We start from the raw sequence: 20,964 nt of genomic DNA on the forward strand, positions 1-20,964 counted from the left end.
TCTTTTCAAATGAAAGTTTCAGAATAAACATTAAAATAAACGTCCATATTTCATTGAATAGATTGTAGATGTATTCACAAATAGAGCTGCACCAATTATGAAAATTGGATCGTCATTCTTTCAAAATAAAGCTTAGGCAATCCTTTAAAAAATAACAGGTTTCAGTATTTCATTGTTTAGAATAGATTATTAAAAACGAAGGTCACAAAGTTAATTGAGCCAGTGACGAAAAAGAGATTAAATAAATTCATACAATGTCTTCCAAATAAAAATTACCAAAGAACTTCAATCAGGTATGAAAAGACATTCTATGTATGTCAAAAAAAAACAACAAATATTTTTAAATCATTTTCCAGATAAGTTCCAGCTGAAAATAGATTTCAATCATCCAAACATTTCCAAACAAGCCAGACAAAAAAATATTCATTATGCTTTTGGGCATAGTGAATGTTCGTCAATTTTTTTTAGGAATGTTTCTAGTATTTTAATTTTTACTGAAACCCTTGAACATGAAATGTTTTTTCAAGACAGCGGAAGTTATTCAATCACAGTCATATTCTGATTTTAAAGACATTTAAAGAACATTCAAACTTTCTCAAAAGGTTTTTGTGAGTATATATGCAAATAATACCATTTTTGAATCTGTTCTGTGTGAATTCAAGTTTTCGTGGGATCTCAAAGCCTGAAGCAAGTTCTAAGAAACCAATACAGTTTGTTTGTACCATGTGTTTCACTAAAATTTTCAAATAGCTCATCACATGGATTTCCAAACTATTATTTTAAAGAGCATTATGCAGTTTTCATATTAAAAAGGAAAGCAGGGAAAGTGTGGATTATGCACATATTTCCTTCTTTGCTGCTAATGTTAGCTCACTCCCTGTAATCAGCTTTGTGAGGAATTAGATGCTGGCTTGCCTCTTGTCAGACACTCCCTTGTTCCCCTATCAGGTGTGCTAAGCATCAGCTTATCAGCCAAAGAGTCAAATGTTACAACACGTGTGTTTGGTGTGAGTGCGTCACTCAGTGTGAGATACCACGTGAGCTGTTAAACAAATGTTTTTTTTTTTTTTTCCTTTCCAAATCTTTAACAACTAAAGACAAAGGAAAGAAATATATTATAAAATAAACTTAAAACATTTTTCTCTATCTGGTAAAATACCCAATAAATATAAGCGAACAGACAGGTTGGCATCACTTCCATCGGTTGATTCGCAGCAGCTGCACATAAGCCAGCGTCATGCAGACAGTAATAATTCCCAGCAGAGCCACCTGGTTCTGCCAGAAGCCCCACACAGAGTAGTCAATGTCCATGCTTTCCAGAAATACCTCTCCTGGGATTCTGCAGCACAGGGAAGATAATATTGTTTTCACTGAGAGGATGTTACTGTGGGTTGCAATCGAACCATTGCATTCACACTCACATGGTATTGTTGCCGTAGAACATCTGGCCTTTCATCTCGTTGATGTATACAGCCTAGGAAAGAAAAAATGGTTGGGCTGAATTATGACATCACTGTCCATCTTCCCTTAAACAACTTTTTTTTGGTTTAGTATCGTTATTGCATACAGTTAAAGTGTGATTTTTCACATTTTCAGAAATTGTAACAAGCTTCAAAGTATGTTGTTGTTATTTAGTGATATAGACCTACACAAAGTAATGCATCATTGTAAAGTGAAAGGAAATGGATGCATTTTTTAACTGCTGTATGCATCTGTCCTCAGCCCCCATTCCCATTTAGGAAGTTGCCTGATGAGTAAGTTGAGTGTGTCTGTGCATAGTTCACTCTCAGTCTCTGTTTAACTATAGACTGCCTGAAGTCTTGCAGAGTGTTTATGGATGTCAGTGGTTCAGTGGAGAAAGTAGCTGTTCTGTAAATGGGAAGTTGTGGTTTCGATTCCAGCGTTCTCCCGTCATGTCACTGTGTCTGTGGGAAAGACACTTCACTCTAAGATATCCACAGATCTCTGTATCGCTGTAGGAAGGCGTGTGTTTGTGAGAGTGACTGGGTAAATGGAGCTCTACAATAGAGCTTTGAGTCATCAACGTGAGCAGAAAAGTGGTTAGTCTTGTAAAGAAGAATGCTCTTTGTTCACAACATGTGAACAAGAAAAGAGCCCCTCCACGCTGCTAAGGCTAATCATCTGGCACCTTCATCCTGAACAATCTCCACTGTAAAACATGGTGGTGGCAGCTTCACACATCATATTCATTTGATTAAAAGTCTAGATAGATATCAAATTGATAATTTGGGGCAAGATTGTACATTTTTGTTTTGACTGAGTTTTTGAATGTCAGTATTTAAACTGGTAGAGATTCACTCTAAATGCTGTACTTGCAGGAAAACGTGATTCTACTAAGTATTGACTGGGTGGCTCGCTGCTATGCATACGCGGGACACACTTTTCAGATTTTCTATTTGTAAAAACAGTTTGAAACAATTTGTTTTTCTTATGCGTCACAACTATGCATTATTTGGTGCTAGTCTAATACATTAAATCAATAAAATACACCAAAGTCCATAGCTGTAATGACGAGTGAAAAATGTCAAGGAGTAGGAATACTTTTGAAAAGCACTATATCTTACATTTAGTCCATAACTGAAAATACTGATCCATTTCAACCAAGACAACCAACTCAGCATGGAGTTGAGATTGACGAGAAAACCACCAAAGACCTACAACAGAAAAAGGACGAGATAAGATCAGGAGTGCCAAAGAAGAAAAATCAATCGTACTATGTTCAGAAATCAATGTTAATATGTATTCTGAACTTTTCAGTGCATATGTCCTGGAATCTTACCATCATGAAGACAAACGGGAGGGCAATCAGGATGTTAGCCATTGCGAATGTAGATACGCTGGCGGAGACCAGGAAAGCGAGGCCGACTCCTGCCAAGCTGACCAGAGACATGGTCAGGGCAAAGCAGAGGAAGGCCACAAAAGCTGGCTTCAACCCTGAAAACGGACAAGAGCAGGTAAACAGGCAGGTTCTGCTACAAGCCAAACAGAATTTTAGAAATGGCAGCAAAACATGATTAGATCTATTTATTGTAAAGAACTACACCTAAGCATCTTATCTCATATAAAAAAATATTTTATCTTACCCTGGTTCAAAATGAACAGTTAATTGCATTTTTGTGTAGTCATATGAAATGTATGGATGACTCTGTGACAGAGTCCAGATGAAGTCATACAAAATGAAATTTGCAAACTGATTGCAGTCACGGAGGGACATGTGCCTACATCACTCTTCTTGTGTTAATGAGGGTTACATTGACAGAAAGGTGCCTGCAACAAACAGGTTCATGTCTATTCTGTTCAACACAATGTGAGAAGTTTAGATGCAGTGAAAAGATCTCAAGACATTCAAGATTGTTCAGCAGATCCTGGAGCATGTCCCTCTGAGGACTGTTTCAGAGTTCCCACCAGTGCAGGGCTGAAAGTTTTGAAAGCAGGTGAGTGAGGGTGTGAGATGATCCATGAACAGAGGCTTTTAGCACACCCCTCTAAAAGGAAAGACAACAAAGAAACCACTTCTCTGCTAGACAGACACTTAAAGGACAAACTGAAATTCTCCAGGAGCAGAAGGAAGAGTCAACAGATGACTGGTGAAATGTAAATTCTCCAATGACCTCTTCTTCTATTCTTTTAGACACCTGGAAAATCATTTTGTTTGAAGAAAAGAATATGAACTCTGCTAAAAGTTTTGAACAAGAAGGATCTACAGTAAAACACTGAGTATTTTGATCATTTTCTAACAAAAATATTTTTTTTAAATAAACATAAATGCTAAACCAACAGCACAAAACATTTGGTAAAATGTTTTGCTATGACTGTGAATCCATATAAATAAGGATTTAAATGTAGAATAAAACAACTACATTTAATAACCCTAAACATTTAATCTAAAACTCAAAGTTTCAAATTTGAGCCTTTGTCTATTCTTAACAACTTGCAGAAGTACATTTTTAACATGAATTCTTACTCTAAATATTCACAATTTCAAGAATGTGAATAGATTAATAACTGGTGTATGTACTCGGTGTGTATGCGTGCTCAGATGTGAATACGTTACCCATCATGTAGTAGGCGATGGCTGAAAACACAAAGATGGGGATGATGCGGTTGGGGATGAGATCAGCAAAGACTCTTGGACAGGAAGTAGACAGAGGTCCTGTAATATTCCACTGGAGTTTTCATGACTAGATTAATAATAATAATAAAAATAAATATAAAATAAATTAAGAGTTTCGATTTAAAATGACCTAAATCCTATTTTATGACATCTTTTCCAGACCTTTTGTAAATTAAAGTGTGAGTTTGTTTATATTTTAGTTTGCTTTGTCAATGAATGAAAATGTTAACGATAATAAAATTGTTTGTAGATGTGGTAACTAGATAGCATATTTTTACAAAATTATTGATTGAATGAATGGAATCTTCATTCTTAGCATTATAAACAACAAAGTCTGAAGAAAAAAAAATAAAAAGAACCAACTAAAATAAAATGAAACCTTCATTCTCAGTGGAAAAGGAGCAGGAAGAAGCCAATGTTCATCAAATCCTGCCCCATGTGACTCACCCAGCATACACACATTATGCATTTCAGTCTTAGAATATTACAGACACACCACTGTTGCCCTGGAGAATATCACTGGACAGCATCAGCTAATTGTGTGGCAAAAAAAAAGAAAAAAAGCTACAAATAATATCTCTAAGCATTACTAAGACATAGCAGGTTTATTTTGAAGAACATGTTTTCATGCTGTGGCTTCAGTGGGAACCAGACTGAGAAGAAAATTATACCCTGATCTCAATGTCCTGAAACAATTCACATTAACATTTTATTTGCTGCTACATGAAGATTGCTCTTTCGTGATAAAGAGTTCGACAGCAGAAAGATTCCCAAAAACCATGTTTATGATGAGGAAGAAGAATGCGCCAGTCCTGATTAATGAGAGAGATAAAAAAAAAAACTTAACACTGACACATTTCAACATGATGGTTTATTATTTATTCAATTAATGTTTCATTTTCTACTACGTGTTCATAATCTTTAAACTATGCAATTTTACTTCATAAACCTGTGAGGCATTATCTCAACTTGATTCTTTCCTGTTTATTTATTTACTACCAATGCCCAAAACATTCAAGAAACTTATTTCATAGTCACAATAAAATTAATAAAAAACCCTGCCATGTTTATTTTCATACCATGCAAGTTAAAATGGATCCTTCAGAAGTTCAGGTTGCACATTGTTTATACCTGTTCTGCAAACCCTCTGCAGAGTCTGAGGCATCTGGTAGTAAATAAGTCCCACCAGAATGGCAAAAAGAATATTGAGAGCCAGCTGGGCGTACGAGGTCTGCGGATTCTGAGAAGGTTCAGCATTGTTCTTCCACACACCACAAGCATCTGTCTCACCACACAACAGTGTTATCTTTTTATGGCCATGACTGGGTTCAATCAGCAGATAAGCAAGCACAATCATACAACAGGTGAATGACATGTGTCATAACTCTGTTTTCATAACATCTTAATTGATCGGAACAGAACATCTGTCATTCATTAAACTGCGGTTGTGGGGTCTTTTGAATAAAAAAAAAGAAAGATGCTGTTGTGCATCGGTGAATTTCTCAAACACAGATCTGCTGACCTGATAGAGGAAGGATGTGTTGTAGTTGGCTGCCTCTCCTTTTCTGTTGTCCATATCAGTAATGCTCTGGTTCATCTGATCCAGTTCCTGCATTACGTTCTGGTCAGACTCACGATACTCCATCGCCAACCAGTTCTTGCCCTCCTCTTAGAAATTAAAGACATGAGTGCCAAGTTAAAGACAAATATATACAGTACAGACCAAAAGTTTGGACACACAACTGTGTCCAAACTTTTGGTCTATACTCAGTTCAGACCAAAAGTTTGGACACACCTTCTCATTGAATTCAATGAGAAAGTGTGTCCAAACTTTTGGTCTGTACTGTACATACATCCTTTAATTTACAAGGAATGTCTTATTTAGAGTCAATTTATCTTTTGCAAGAGTCCTCGTAAGAAAACACAGCACCAATGCTAAATACAATGGCGAGCTATCAACAAGATAGAAGACGTATAGAAAATATAAAAAATTATACATGTCCAAAAAAACTCATTTAATGAGGCAATCAGGAGCAGAGACACAGTCCTATTAAAGTCGGAGTACCCGGAGAGAACCCATGCATGCACAGGGAGAACATGCAAACTCCATGCAGAAAGACCCCAGGCCGGGAATCGAACCCAGGACGTTCTTGCTTGCTCTACGAACTGCACCACTGTGCATAAACTAGTGTTTTATGAACTGATCAACTCACATGATTTGCAATGATTTGTCCTTGTTTTTGTACCTATAGAAAACATGGGGACATTGGTATATCCAATACTAGTGCATGCATTTAAAGTTAAAAACTTCCATATGCCTCTGGACTAATCTTCACCTCACATAATTGGTCTAAGCATTTTTCAGGAGATTATCAATATTGTCTGCAGAAGGTTAAGATGAGACGAGACCCATGTGACAGCCACATAGAGAACTAAGGAATCCATATGTGATTTGTGTTTAATCTCTGTGCCACCACCGCACCCCAACTGTTAACATTTTATAACACAAAAACACAGTGGGGCAACCGGTGGTTTAAAATACAGTAATTAGTTTGACTTGCCTATTTTCTTGCTCATAATTACATATGCTTTGAGCATAATATGACTTTGCTGTTTGGAATTAAATTACCTGCAGTCTGTGATTGCTTTCTGCATGTTGCCTCTCCGTTCGTGATATCCATGAAGAAATCAGCAGGGTTGTTAAACGGCTCAATTTGATACCCTGTCCAAAAACAAGGCAGGGTTTTTAAATTACATGATATTCTTGTGCAACTTTGTTTTTTTTTGCGCAGTTTGTTTGTGTTTATGTTACATACCGATGTCTGTAAAATATTCCAGGGCATGGTCTGCTGCCCCTGCGTACACAATCTCTCCTTTATGCATCAGAGTGAGGTAGTCAAACTGCTTGAAGATGGAGTAGCGTGGTTGGTGGATGGAGAAGATTACAGTTTTACCTCTTCTGGACAGTCTGAAGTGTTGCCACAAAATCAAAACAGGAGACGTATGGACATTTGCTTTGTAGCAGGTACAAATAGCAGAAAATGGTTTCTGCACTTTAGCATATTTCTACATGCTGCTTCAGAGTCTCATTGGTTTTATAGCATAAGAGGATGTGTTGTCAATGGGTTGATGTGTTATAACTGGGTCATACTTGTGCAGCAGACCGATGATGCAGTTTGCAGTGTTGGAATCCAGCCCTGTTGTTGGCTCGTCCAGAAACAACAGAGAGGGAGAAGTTATGAGCTCCATCCCAATGCTGCACCTTTTCCTCTCCCCTCCTGACACGCCTCGCAGGAACTCAGTTCCTATCTGTGTTCATAGGTACACACACATGCACACGCACACACTCAAAAACTGTCAGTAGATAAGGAGCAACATGAAATGTTTCTGTGATCTTTATTTTTTCATTTTTTGTCAAACTTTAACTTATTTGGATTTTATGTGTCGGACTAACACAAAGTATGACAAAATTATGTAAAGGATGAAAATGAACGGTATTTCAAAAATAAACATCTGAAAATGAAGCTAGAATTGTATTCAGACCACCTGAATACAAATATATTATGCCCACACCACCTGCTACAGCTACAGGTGGTGTGGGTATGTTTTTTTTAATTTTTTTATACCAGATTAGCAAATCTAGAGACTCAAATTTGACTCATTCCATGCAAGATCAGCTCAAGCTCAGCTAGATTGGATGGCGTCTGAAAATCTTTGTCAATATTTGAAAATTGATAATGAATTATATTTAGTTGTATGCCACTCCATAACTGGTGCATAACATGTTTTAAATGTTTTCCTACTTGAGCACAACATCATTAGCAGGTTCCAGCAGATCTTGGTGCTTAATGAGCTAATGAAATGCTGTAAGGTGAAACTCCTAAGTGTTTGGTCTTATGCTGCCACTGACATGTTTAGATCCAATATTGTCTTCTGTTTACACCAACTTCTCTATTTCTCCAAAAGAACACCATCCCCACAGCATGATACTGCCATCATGTTTCATGATGTGGAAAATGCCAGCTGGACTTAAAACAGTTTGCAGTAAACTTGAGATTTGTTGAAACGTTTTAGCTAACTTTTAAGCCTGTGTTTTCACATGTCAATTGCTCATTTCCATAACTAAGAATCTGTTAGTTTACAAAGCTGCAAATGATGAAGTACCACATAAACTCTGGAGCATTAGAATGGTCATATTAGCAACATGTGAGTTTCTCAGCCAGTGCACATCTAAAAAAAGAAAAAGGTCAAAGGGAGATGAAATTAACGCACAAATGTAGAACTGGATTCAACTTCTCTACAGAAATTCTCAAAACTTCTCAAACTGAATACAATGGTTTGGTCATTAGCAGGAATTTTCGAGAGTTTGACCATTGCTGAAAAGTTAATTTGACCATTTAATTTGGATCGATATGTTTTCAACTAAAGAGTTTTAACATTTCCAGATAAGATTCATAGCACCCATAGAGGTGCTTTGCAAAGCAAAAATTGTTACGTAAAAACAACACAATTTGTAAATTGTGTTGTTTTTACGTAACAATTTTAGCATGATTCCATTGTATTGAAAAATGAATAAAGGTCACTGACACGCAGAACTGATCAAAGTACTGTTACTAGATAGCTAAACAACTTTTGCAAGAGCTGTATTCTGGGTTCATGGCCTCATTAAAAATCACAAATCATAGACCAATCATGTTAAATGCCAAACAACACCTAGGTTAGGAAGTGCCTAAGAACACTGTTTATCCACTCATGAAGATATGTGACTTCTGGCAGTTTGTTACACCACTCTGCATAAATCATTTCATTCCTATTAAAGCCTTCAGGGAGCAATAAGATGTTGAAGTATTATTTCAAATGTTAATTTAAAGTGAGCTACATGTTGCAAAATCTGCTTGTGCACAGAGCTCAGTACCTTAGTGTTAGCACAGTCCACAAGGCCCAGGTCTTGCAGGATGGAGTTCACTCTTTCCTGTTTATCAGCAGAGGAGTAATGCTTTGGGTTGAGACGCAGGTTGGCACTGAAGAGGAGGTTCTCTCTCACACTTAGAGTGCCCATCAGGATGTCATCCTACAACAAAATCAAAAAGATAACGTAAGAAAACAAGCGTTATTAAGTAGGGAACTTTGCACGTGTCTTTTCCTACCTGTACCACGTAAGCAGAGCTGAGCCTGAGTTCAGAAGTGACAGCTTTGCCGTTCACTCGGACTATTCCTTGGCGCAGTCCAGCTGGATCTTTTCTACCTGCTATCACATCTAGAAGTCTGTGCACAGAACATAAAACTTATTTTTAGAATTCATGCCCAACTGAAATACATTTGTACCAATGTACTTGAATGAAAACTTCTTACGATGTTTTACCACTTCCTGTGGCTCCCATGATAGCATTCATCCCTGGTCTCATGATGCCACTACAAAAACATATGCAAGTTCTACTTTTTTAAGGTACACTTTATTAATATTATTACAATTTCACAGACAACAATCAGAAAATATTTGGTGATATTACCTAGTTTTATATAATACATATGAAGGTAACCCAACCATTTTACCCCTTCCTTGAAAATATTTAACACATCAAGTGAAGAGAAATAGAATATAATATATTTTTAGCTCATTTAAAAAAATAAAATAAAATGTGGCTTGATAATCTACAGTATGTTTAAATATTAGATAATTTTGTGATGATTTCTACTTCTTGTATTTCTTAGAAAAAAAAATACATTTCAGGCCAATAAATCAATAAAAATGAGCAACATAGAGCTTTTGTTATTTATTTTATAGATAGGAATAAAAAGAGCACTATAATCAACAATGTCTAAATGTTATCACTGTATTATAACACAAATAAAATATAATATAATGTAATGTAATGTAATATAATATAATATAATATAATATAATATAATATAATATAATATAATATAATATAATATAATATAATTTCCCTCTGCCTCTCGCCCTTTGACCACTGGAGATATAGGCACCAGCCCCCTCTGACCCAATGGGATAAGGGTGTAAGAAAATGGAAGTATGGATGGATAGTATAATTTTCATATATTTTCCTACTTGCTCTGAATCTGTTTTAGATTTGGGTGGAATAGAAACCTGACTGACAGCAATGAATGTTGTTGGATTTAACCTGGACCTCATTTTTATGTACATGGCCTAAGGATATTTGTTGTGATTTAAACTAGATGAAATAAACAAGATATGCAGTAAAACCAGCAAGCAAGCAATAATAAATATAAAAAAATATATAGAAATGTAAAAACAAGGATAAATTCAAATACATGAGTGACAGTGCTATTAGATTGTAAAATTGACATTCTCAAATGTTAATAGAATAGAATAGAATAGAATTCAACTTAAGAATCTGGTCTTACCTTACATCTTTGAGGATATGTTTTTCAGGACCTATCTTTCGGCAGAACTTCTTCTCTTGAACACAATAATGAAGCCTGGTGAAAGTAACAGTCGGCCCAGGTTCCTGGAAGCAAGTTTCAATATCAGAAACTGCCTGCTCGCCCTTGGTCATCTTCACACTCTGCAAAGTTATCAGACAAATATGAAGGAAAAGTGCAAAATGTAGACTTAGGTTTGAAAAAGCAGCTGAAGACCAGTCTGATGCAGAAACTCATGCAGGTCATGCAAGTGTTACTTAGAGAGACTTTTGGACTTCCCCTTTCTTCAGCCTATAAATCTGAGGCCAAACAGGGACATGGCATTGAACTTTTCCCTCTGCATCTCAACAGTAATTAAACCCAGAAGGCAATAAAGGCTGTTAGTTAAACAGTTAACGATTACAATTCACAGTGACTGTACCTGGCTGTCTGCAGCTTAACTAGAAAAGCCTTTCTAACGCATTAAGATATTTTATTGATGATAGAAACATAGTGGGTAATCATAATTGAAGCTGTTTGCAAAAATGCAAAGTGCCATTATGAAGAAAACATAATTAAAACAAAATATAAAAATGAGCATAGTAAACATTACACAAGAACAAAGAAACAAAACTGGAGTTGGTTGAAAAAAGACCAGCATGTTTGGACAGAATATGACAGATAACAATCTGTGGCCATTACTGGTCAAAGGTTTCTTGTATTATAATGTATTGTAATGTATTGTAAAGGTATGTGCAATTTTTTTTAAAGTTTTCTATATGTACATTTGATTTGTGATAATTTAAAACATTTGTGTTTCATTGTGATTTTTTGTGATAGAAAAATCTAATGTACACGTGAAGTTATAAGGATAATCATAACTTTCAAAATGTTTTTAAAAAAGGAAAAGCCTGACAGTCTTTTGTATTCAGCCCCCTTTACACCCTAATTAATTCCTAATTTATTACAATTGTTGGTGACTTTTCAAAAATATTTTCATAACGGATATTTTACAAGTCGTATAAGAATTGCTTATTTATTTATCTCCATCCATCACTCCATAGAGGCAACACAGAGACAAACAACCATGCACACACACACACTCACACCTAGGGAGAATTTAGAGAGACCAATTAACCTGACAGTCATGTTTTTGGACTGTGGAAGGAAGCCAGAGTACCTGGAGAGAACCCACGCATGCAGAGGGAGAACATGCAAACTCAATGCAGAAAGATCCCGGGCCCGGAATCGAACCCAGGACCTTCTTGCTGCAAGGCAACAGTGCTTTATACGTTTTTTTTTGTTTTTTTTTACCCCTCCAGGGGGTCTTTTTTGTGGGCTCTAGTGTCCCTTAAACGACAGTAGGCTGACAGGAAACTGGGAAGGAGAGAGGGGAAGACATGCGGCAAAGTCGAACCCGCGATGGCCTCGTCGAGGACTCAAGGCCTTCAAATACGGGTTGCGCCAACCACCACGCCACCACGGCACGCCCTCAAGGCAACAGTGCTACCAACTGCACTAGTGTGCAGTCCTCATTTATCTCCAATCATAATTAATTTTCTATACATTGATATAAACTTTTTTTTAAATTCATGAAATATTATCTCTCCAATTAGTAAAGTGAGTACTTGAATTAACTCTTGTGAAACAGTTGGTTGGCAAAACATTTTCGAGGTGAAATATTAAACAGATGTTATTTTAGAATATTGATGTAAACTTTGAATAATGTTTTCCATATTAACTGCCTATTTATAGATCATTGCTCTAATAATAAAAGCATGAATTCACTTGGATTTGTTTTTAACTTGAAGTCATTTAAGAACTTATTTTCGGTTTTACTGAAATTATGTCATATCTGTAGTTATCTGATAACTTGTTCATTACTGGACTTTGACATTTAAAGCCCTTGTATCTGAATTTTAGTGGTTAGGGTGCCCTCTATCGTACAAAATGCTGATTGGCAGGTTATATGGCTTCTCTTGAGCAAGATCAACTTTGTTTTTCTCTGACCTTTTCGCGTTTTGTCAGTATCCAATCAGAATTCGTCGTAGGCAAAAAAGACCCGCCCGTACCACCCAATTCAGCCAATCGGCTTTCAGTACAGTGAGAAATGGGAGGAGCTATTTTCAGAAATTCTAAGGTGTTGTCATCCGCTTTCTTGGGTTTGGTGTTCAACGTTGGGTAGATAATATTGACAATGCGGCTCTAACAGCATTACTATTCCTTGGTTTCTGTAGGTGGTGGAGGGGTGTATTATCTATTTCTCTGATACAACGTCAAAGAGAGATAGCTAAGTCATCCATAAGTCCGAGAAAACTCCACTTTGAACAGAAAGCTAACCTGTTAGCTATGGAGGAGAGGAAGGAAGAGGGAGAAGCTGAAATCCAAGAACACGGCCCAGAGCACTGGTTCTCAAAATGGGAACGGCAGTGCCTGGCAGAAGCTGAACAGGACAATCCTAATGAAGAGGAAAGGGAGCAAAGTCAACAGAAACTGTGGCACCTCTTTCAGAACTCTGCTACCGCCGTCGCACAGCTTTACAAAGGTGGGCTTCACACTTACCGAAGTTCTGCTTTGGAGCTAATGCTAATCAAAGCTAATCCTAACGGTGTCTTTTGGCTGATAGACACAAAGGGTGCTCTTAATACTAATCGCGGTATCAAATGAATTTTAACATAATATGCTTTCATTGTTGTTTTGTAGCAATGTATTAGGTTGTTTCCCTAAATGAAGTTTAACCGTCAATATTCTGTGGTAATGTTCTCAATATCGTGACCCTGAGGATGACTGAACAGCTGCTAAGGCTAGCCGCTAACAGCCGGTCACCGTGTCAGACCGTCAGACAGCCTCGATAAAATGTGTATCACAGTGACCTCGGCTGGCAGAGCTCCTAAGCGTAACGATTCTAATCCACTCATGTTTTATGTAAAAACAACGTTTAACTTAGAATTTCTAAGGCGTTCGGTCTCTCAGTTCGGACAAATGTTTTAGTCTTCGCGTCAAGTTATCTAGATTGTCAAAATGGCGATACTCAGGGAGAGGGTTGAAAACAACAGCTGTGTTGACGCTCAAATGCTAAGAAAATTGTTGCAGGTTAGGCGGTGGATATTTGTCAGTTGTGACAGAGAGAGGGATTATTCTAAGCGACCAAATGCAAACCTCCAAACAGTGCAATCAGGTTGTCTAATGACCCCCTTGTTATTCATTGCTACCACAAAATGGCGAAGGGATTAACATAAATGTTTCCGTATTTAAGTTTATGTACATGTGAAAGTTGTGTTTCTGTCTGGATTAACTGCCAGGTTTCCTGCACAAGTGACAAATAAAGGAATCATTGAAGTAGGTATCTTAGTATAATTTTCTTGGTATTATGATTTGAAAGAGTATTAAAAATGCTCATATCAAGATTGTGAGTTCAGATAAAAAATAAAGACATCAACATAATTTAAAACAAAAGTTTCTGCAGTAATTTATGTCCCTGAATTAAACAGATTAAAAGCTATGGCCAAAGACAGAATATTCACCACAAAAGTTAAGTTATATATCTTTATGAAACTTAGTTTAATTCTGTAAATGATTCTAGAAAAAGCAAAATAAATGGATGTGAAAACAATTTCCAGATGTGATGAGAATTTCTCACTTAAAATGTGGGAAAGCCGATTACCGTCATGTTACCCGTAACAGCCCCACTAAGAAATCATAATACATAAATAGAAAAAGAAATGTGACTATGCTTTTACGTTACAATATTTCTAACAAATATTTTCTATTTGTTTGAAAATAATTTTTCTATAAGAATTTTGACTACAACCTCACTCTTTCATCACTTATTTGACCTCGATGTATGAATGTGTTTGTGTTGTGATTAGAAAAATGTGTTCTCTTGTATCAAATTAATAACATTTGCCTAGAAGAGCATGAAAATATTACATAGCAGACTTTTTTTAAACAAGTCTGTCCACTTTCTGATAAATGAATCATGGTTTTAATTGCCCAAAATCTTATGAAAATCTCAGTTGTGTCCCAAACTAGACTGAAATTGAGACAAAGCAAAATTCTGTTTATTAATAATTGTCAAAACTTTGTCCCACAAATTTAAAAAAAAAAAAACCTTAATTCCAAATCCAAAAATCTAAAACGCAGTGACCTGAATGTTAAGTTGATTTGACAAGTTTTTTATGTACCTATTTACATTTATTTATTTTTTATCTCTTCCAAAATTGGTTTGATCGTTTGATTATTTTGTATTGAACAAATCTTTTGGATGAAGTGCTCAACACAACATCTAATTGCACTTTTCTGTAACATTGTTTTAAGGTTCCCATTTGACTCCTGCATTATTATATTACATCTTGATTTTTATGGTACAAAATGTTCCACACGTAGAATTTGAGTTTAAAAATCAGATGAAACTGATTATAAAGTCTGTACATATTTTGTTTATCCATCTCATAGAATAGGCAAGGAAATTTTATTTGCATAGCACATTTCACCAGCAGGGCAATTCAGTGTGCGCCAGGTAAAAACAATATGGAGGTGCGGTGGTGCTTAGCGGTGGCTCTTAATTTTGCATCGTTGTTGACATGCTCCTTGTCAAGTGGTGAAGTCAATTGAAGCTTGTTATCTTTTGTTGTGACTACATGGTGGAAGGACTTTTGAGTATAAGGTTACGGACTTCTATTAAGGGTGAAGGGCTTCCTGAGGCAGATGCGTTCCTTTTTACAATTGAAAACCTGGGCCAGAAAAGTTTGAAATTAATTATGTAACATCAGTCCTGTACAAGAATGACAGCAGAATTCTGGCAAGCTGTACACAATATGTTTAGAAAGTAGAGATTTAATTGATGTCATATAAAAGTACTCAAAAATCATTTTTAATATTTTAATGGTAAAACCAAACCTCTCTGGGACATCATCTGTTAAAGGGGCAGTGTTATGTAAAATTGACTTTTTTGGGCTTTACATGATGTTATATTGTTATTCTCTCATCAAAGACATATCTCGAGTGTTGCCTTGACTTTTCTTTTTCATGCATGTTTCATAAATCATTTAATCTCTATGGCAACCATTCAGTTGTGCAAAACACTTGGGTGGACCTAGCCCCGCCTTTAAGACGCAGCCCTCCTTTGTAACTCCCTCACTGAGCTCCTTCAGACAGCAGCAATTAGCAAACCCCTGGCGGATCTGCTGAACCCATTATAGGTGCTACTTCTCTGTGTAACTCTGGTAAAAAGGTTGTTAAAGCGTTAATAAAGGAGCCATGTTGTGATGACTACCTGAAGGAAGAGTTTCAGAAAGAGCAGGAGTTTTTAAAGAGACAGAGGACCAATTTCACTGCATTCTTCTTGAAGAGTAATTATTTGTTGCCGTTTCAGGAATATATATCAGAAAATGGGTCTTTGTTTTTTTGAATGTTGATCTTCAGAACCCTTGATATTTTTTGAAAGAAGTACAAGCAATAAGTCAGTGACTTGAATTGAAACTCAAGCCAATCATGCTTCTATATTTTCATTTTGTTTCTCAGGGCAGTTGGATTTATACTTTCCCTAGATGATAATTGTAATATCTGGATTTGAGGGAAGGGGAAAAGAAAAATCAGCTTGGTAACTCTTTTGAAATGCTCTTCACAGATCGCGTGTGCCAGCAGCAAGGTCTGTCCCTCTGGGTGCCCTTCCAGAATGCAGCCACAGCTGTCACTAACTTGTACAAAGGCAAGTAACAAATGTCTTCTTTTTTAAATTGCCCATCTTGTGTATCGTGCCCAGATTTAATAAAGCAGCAACCGTTTTGTTCCATTAGAGAGTGTGGAGGCCCACCAGCGGAGCTACGACCTGGGTGTTCATTTAGGTCACCAGCGAAGGAATAAGGAGGTGATTGCATGGGTTAAAAAGCGACGAAGAACTATTAGACGAGAAGATCTCATCAGCTTCCTCTGTGGTAAAGTTCCACCTCCGCGGACAGCCCGCGCACCGCCTATAGTTGCTATGGTGTCTGCAAGTCGGCCATCACCGCCAGAGACAGACAGCTCTGTGGAAGCAGATCTGCAGCCTTTCAGAGAGGCTATAGCCCTGCATGGTGAGCGAAAATGTCACGCTCAGTGGGAAACTGTTGCAGTATGAAGTCATGTAGAGTTCTGTCTGACATTGTTGTATATATTTATTTTTCCAGGTCTGAGTGGTGCTATGGCTAGCATTTCTGTTCGCTCCGGTCCTCCAGGTTCCCCGACACACCCTGCCCAGTCTCTCAGTCGACGTAGGAATGGTCTCCACGACATGGACCTGAACACCTTCATAGCTGAGGAGATGGCGCTTCATTTAGATTCTGCCGCCACTCGTAAACGAGGCTCTACACCCCACAGTGACGTCATCACAGACTCACCCACTCATAAACGGAACAGAATGCTGTGAACTGAACGTCGAATCCTCAGCTGTCCTCTCCTTGGTGGCCGGTCGGACAGACGATGAGGACTGATGCCTTGGCTGACCATCAAACTCTTCCTCTTTAGTTGCAATGTTACGAATAAAGAAAAGCTTGGATATTATCAGTCTGCATATTTATCTCCTTCCTTATTTTTCCACCCCATTTTCTTTTTTGTAAGAAATGTCACTCATTCGCTCCATTGTAAAGTTCATTTTATGAATTGTTTTGCCCTCAGTATTCTGATACAAGCACTCATTGCTCCTTATATCCTTAAAGTGCAGAATGTTGCATTTGAATATTTCTCGTTGTGCTTATTTTTTCTCTAGATCAGATGAACCCAATTTATGCCTTCTGTTTTCAGCTTGCATCCAACCTCTTCCTGATTCATACTCTTTTCTGCAGTGCAGGTCAGCATCGGGGGTCTTCAGGAGGCTGAACTGCTGCTGCTGTTTGGCTTGACTTGAAAACGCCACATAGATTTTACTCTACTGCTGTTTTGTGTTAGCCTATTTGACAGCAGAACTGCCACTCTTACTGTATCGTATGTGTCTCTGCCTTTAAGAAAGCTGCTAGAGTATCTGGTTGTGGTGCAACAGTGAGCGTGTGTGCGCACTTGTTTCCTCTGTTATTGGCAACACCCTACTGTTTACTCTTCATTTACTTACTGAAACAAGGGTTTACTGCAGCACATCGGGTGAATTCACACAAACCAGTGGGCTGATGGGATTGATGTGTTCTTAACAAAACATTCTTTGACAAAATCCCCTCATTCTGTGTTATTAGCAGTTCTACACATTAATTGCATTACCATCCATCAACAGAAATGGCCATTCAGAGTTTTTAATTCCATGTGGATGCATCTTGGTTCTTGTTGAATTACAAACAGTAACTGTGGTCAAGACTTGCATTTGACCTGCTTAATGTTTACACTTAACCCATAGATAGATCATAGTATTGTCATTATTTTTTGTTCCTTAATTTTCATGATGTGCAACATTTTCACACTCGTGATTTCAGCTTTAAACCTAGAAGGGGCCGGTGGCTGTGAGATTATATTTTGTTTAGCCAGCTCATGGAATAATGGCTGTGTTAGTTTGGCAAAAACTCTTGTTTTTTGCTGATTTCACACGCTGTTTTGTGATACAATCTTGTGTAAGCATGTAAATATGTAGGTGCAGCTATGTGGTACATATTGTAAAAAGAAGTGCTAATCCATTGGGAAGTCCTTGTACAATGATTCTAAAATAAAAGAGAATACAAGTGTTTTTGCTTGTCTATTTTATTATTTTTTTTATCCGTGCAAGATCGACTGAAATTAATTTATTAATCTTTTTTCTCAGAAAAGGCACAAGGAGAAACTGGCTACAAAAGTGATTGCAGCTTTTCATCTATTACATTAGTTTTAAAGCTAATACCTTCTTTATAAACGTGGCTACTTTATTTCCCGGTTACTCCAAGTAAGAACGTTTAAATAAGTTTGATCACTACAGAGTTGTACAAAAGAAGTTGTAAACTGCAGTTCAGCTTTTTAACACATGATGGCGACACATTCTTTATTTTAGGAAGGCAAGTATATTTGTGTAAAACCATTTATATACTGTACATGGTAACTGGTTTTTACTGTTGTATAGAAGTCCCAGGCCCCATATGTTTTTAAAAATGTTGCTTTGGAGATGGAAATCCTAATGAAATCAAAGTTTCAGTTTTTTAATTTTTTTTTTAATCAATTTAATTTTTGTCTCATGTTCCTTTTTATTATGCTTTGTATTTTTTCAGTTGTTTAAGAGTTTCCTATGACTCATTTTGGGCATAAAAGGACACTCAAAGAATAGAACTTTATCCTATCTTTTCACAGCTGACAGATTTAAACAAAGCAAAAATACAATTGTTTCTTTAGACACATTCTTAGTAGCAATGTGTATTGAAAATAACTGTTTCTTTAGTCGAATCTACAATTATTTTGGCACGTACAGTGTTGTTGCACCAATGTAATGATTTCCAGAAAGCTAGCAAAAAAACTTGAATAAATGAAATGCTTTATTTCCTGCCATTATATTTTTTCTTTAAGAATGTCATTTTCAGATATACTCTCTCCAGACAGTTTTCTAATGTCCTGCTGCTGCATGTGTGGGGGCAGCATTTGTTAGTCTTTAGGATTTACAAAGTCATGTCTAAGCTTCATAACATTAAAGAACATGTACTTATTTTTTTATATAAACAATTAATATATATAGGGCAACTGATAACAGCCTGTGCCCAGAATAATAACATTAGATGGGCCCCAGCCTATGGCATTCAATAACTAAAAAAAATATATATATTATTGATTATTTACTATTTAATGATATGCAAAACTACATTTTGTTTCTCCTTTCTTCTTCCCATCACCTTTTGATCTTTATTTTTTTATAGATTTTTGAGTTTTTAAGCCTTAGAAAAAGGTTTTAGATAATATTCCAGTTAGATTACTAAAAGTGACACAAATAATACAATATTTCAACTTATTTTAAAAGGCCTAAATTTAAAAACAACCTAAGTCATTCTATTTGGAAATTTAATTAAAATTAAATTATTTTCAGTTACTGGTAAGTTAACCAATAAGATTTCAGGGTTTTTTTCACTATGACACTGTATTAATAACAAAAAATAAATAAAAATGACCTAAAATGGATAATGATAAGTATTTGTATGCTTAACAAAATATTCTCAGGGTAAAAAATTCAAGTAACAAATGTTAAGTTGACTATAATTAGTATTTTCTGCAGCTTGGTGCAGTATTTTGATTTGCTGGTTGTGTTTGGAGGTTATTGTGTGAGATGTAAACACACACACGGCACACTGTTCTTCGTTCACAATGAGTGTTGGTGTGTTGCGTGGCACAGTGGTTAGCGGCCAGCCGACATATGGAGACCACAGACCTTGACTTGAGGTCTGAGTCCCCTCCTCGGTTGGTCCGCCTCATCTCTTTCCCCCCTTCTTTCTGCTGACCTTCAGTCAGATTACTGTAAAATAAAGGCCATTAGTGCCAAAAAAAGTTGTTTAAAAAGTCTTATTGCAGACTCAACATGAAACTCTAAAACCGTAACACTACGTCAATTATTTTGTGGGTTTATGTGAGCACCCTCAAGCCAAGAAAGTGGCTTGTATTCTTGACTCCTTTCTTGGTATGGTATTCTCCAAAAGTGAGGCCTCATAGAGGATTCAAATAAATACCAGTACAGGTGAACCTGCTTTGCAAGAACAACTTCCAAGTTGCCCAGTTTGAGTGAAAGGTGACACACAGTTCCACGATAAGGTAAAACTTTAGAGGTGTATGAAAAGACAAGAGTCCAACACGCGGGGGCGTGGAAGATGCCCCCAGTTCAATGTTTCAACTATAACTCCGTCTTTGCTGTCATGGTTAGTGGTGTAAGAAAAAAAAAGACTTTTTAAAAAATAAACAAACAAGCCACATGACACTATAATTTTTTCGGCCAAAAGAGAAAAAGAAATATTTTCCCATTTCATAGTCAGCCTTTGCAGATTTTTGATGACACATCTCTGATCTGATAGCACCTGCAATGCACACACTTTAAAAGCCCCACTCTTCAAACCTAACTGTGGTTTGACACTAAATCACAAAGATCTACCAGCAGGAACTTCAGTCAAGAAGCAAGTACAATACACTCAAAATGTCAGCGTAAAGAACTTTCAGGTCAACAGCCATATTTGACTCCACAAATTTTGGGTTCACCAAAGTAAAATACTCAGTTTGATCTGCCCTTCCTTCACCATATAGTCAAATTGAGAGCAGCAACATCGTACAAACGCATCTGCTCTGCCTTTCGACTTCTAACACTGAACAGTTGTTTTCTCTTTTGGTTTCAGACTCTAAAGGCTCCTGTTTGACGGAACGATTGAAGAGAAATAGCGCTGACCACAAGCTGCTTCACACTTCAAAAGAAGCGCTGCGTTTTTAAGCGCATGCATGTGTGTGAGGGAGGGAGAATGTGGGATAGAGTGAAAGAAAGAAGGAGACAACAAGTG

At 36.8% G+C, this 20,964-nt stretch overlaps 1 protein-coding gene and 1 pseudogene across 1 annotated transcript; one reads left to right on the forward strand and one right to left on the reverse strand.

Annotated features, from left to right (window-relative positions):
* Positions 1 to 469: 469 nt before the first annotated feature.
* LOC116715865 (broad substrate specificity ATP-binding cassette transporter ABCG2-like) lies at positions 470 to 10,855 on the reverse strand (annotated as a pseudogene).
* A 1,792-nt stretch (positions 10,856 to 12,647) lies between these two features.
* LOC116716145 (UPF0472 protein C16orf72 homolog) lies at positions 12,648 to 18,203 on the forward strand. The gene is made up of 4 exons (XM_032557020.1): positions 12,648 to 13,064; positions 16,149 to 16,229; positions 16,318 to 16,593; positions 16,687 to 18,203. Exons 1-4 carry the CDS (start codon positions 12,869 to 12,871, stop codon positions 16,923 to 16,925), a joined length of 792 nt encoding a protein of 263 aa, XP_032412911.1. The 5' UTR covers positions 12,648 to 12,868; the 3' UTR covers positions 16,926 to 18,203.
* Positions 18,204 to 20,964: the final 2,761 nt, after the last annotated feature.

The sequence above is a fragment of the Xiphophorus hellerii genome, chromosome 24 (genome assembly GCF_003331165.1).
Source record: "Xiphophorus hellerii strain 12219 chromosome 24, Xiphophorus_hellerii-4.1, whole genome shotgun sequence".
Taxonomy (NCBI): Eukaryota; Metazoa; Chordata; class Actinopteri; order Cyprinodontiformes; family Poeciliidae; genus Xiphophorus; species Xiphophorus hellerii.

Coding starts and splice junctions, on each gene's coding strand:
- LOC116716145 (XM_032557020.1), top strand. CDS start 12,869: ATGGAGGAGAGGAAGGAAGAGGGAGAAGCTGAAATCCAAGAACACGGC. Junction 13,065..16,148: donor CGTCGCACAGCTTTACAAAG/GTGGGCTTCACA, acceptor TGCTCTTCACAG/ATCGCGTGTGCCAGCAGCAA. Junction 16,594..16,686: donor AGAGGCTATAGCCCTGCATG/GTGAGCGAAAAT, acceptor TTATTTTTCCAG/GTCTGAGTGGTGCTATGGCT.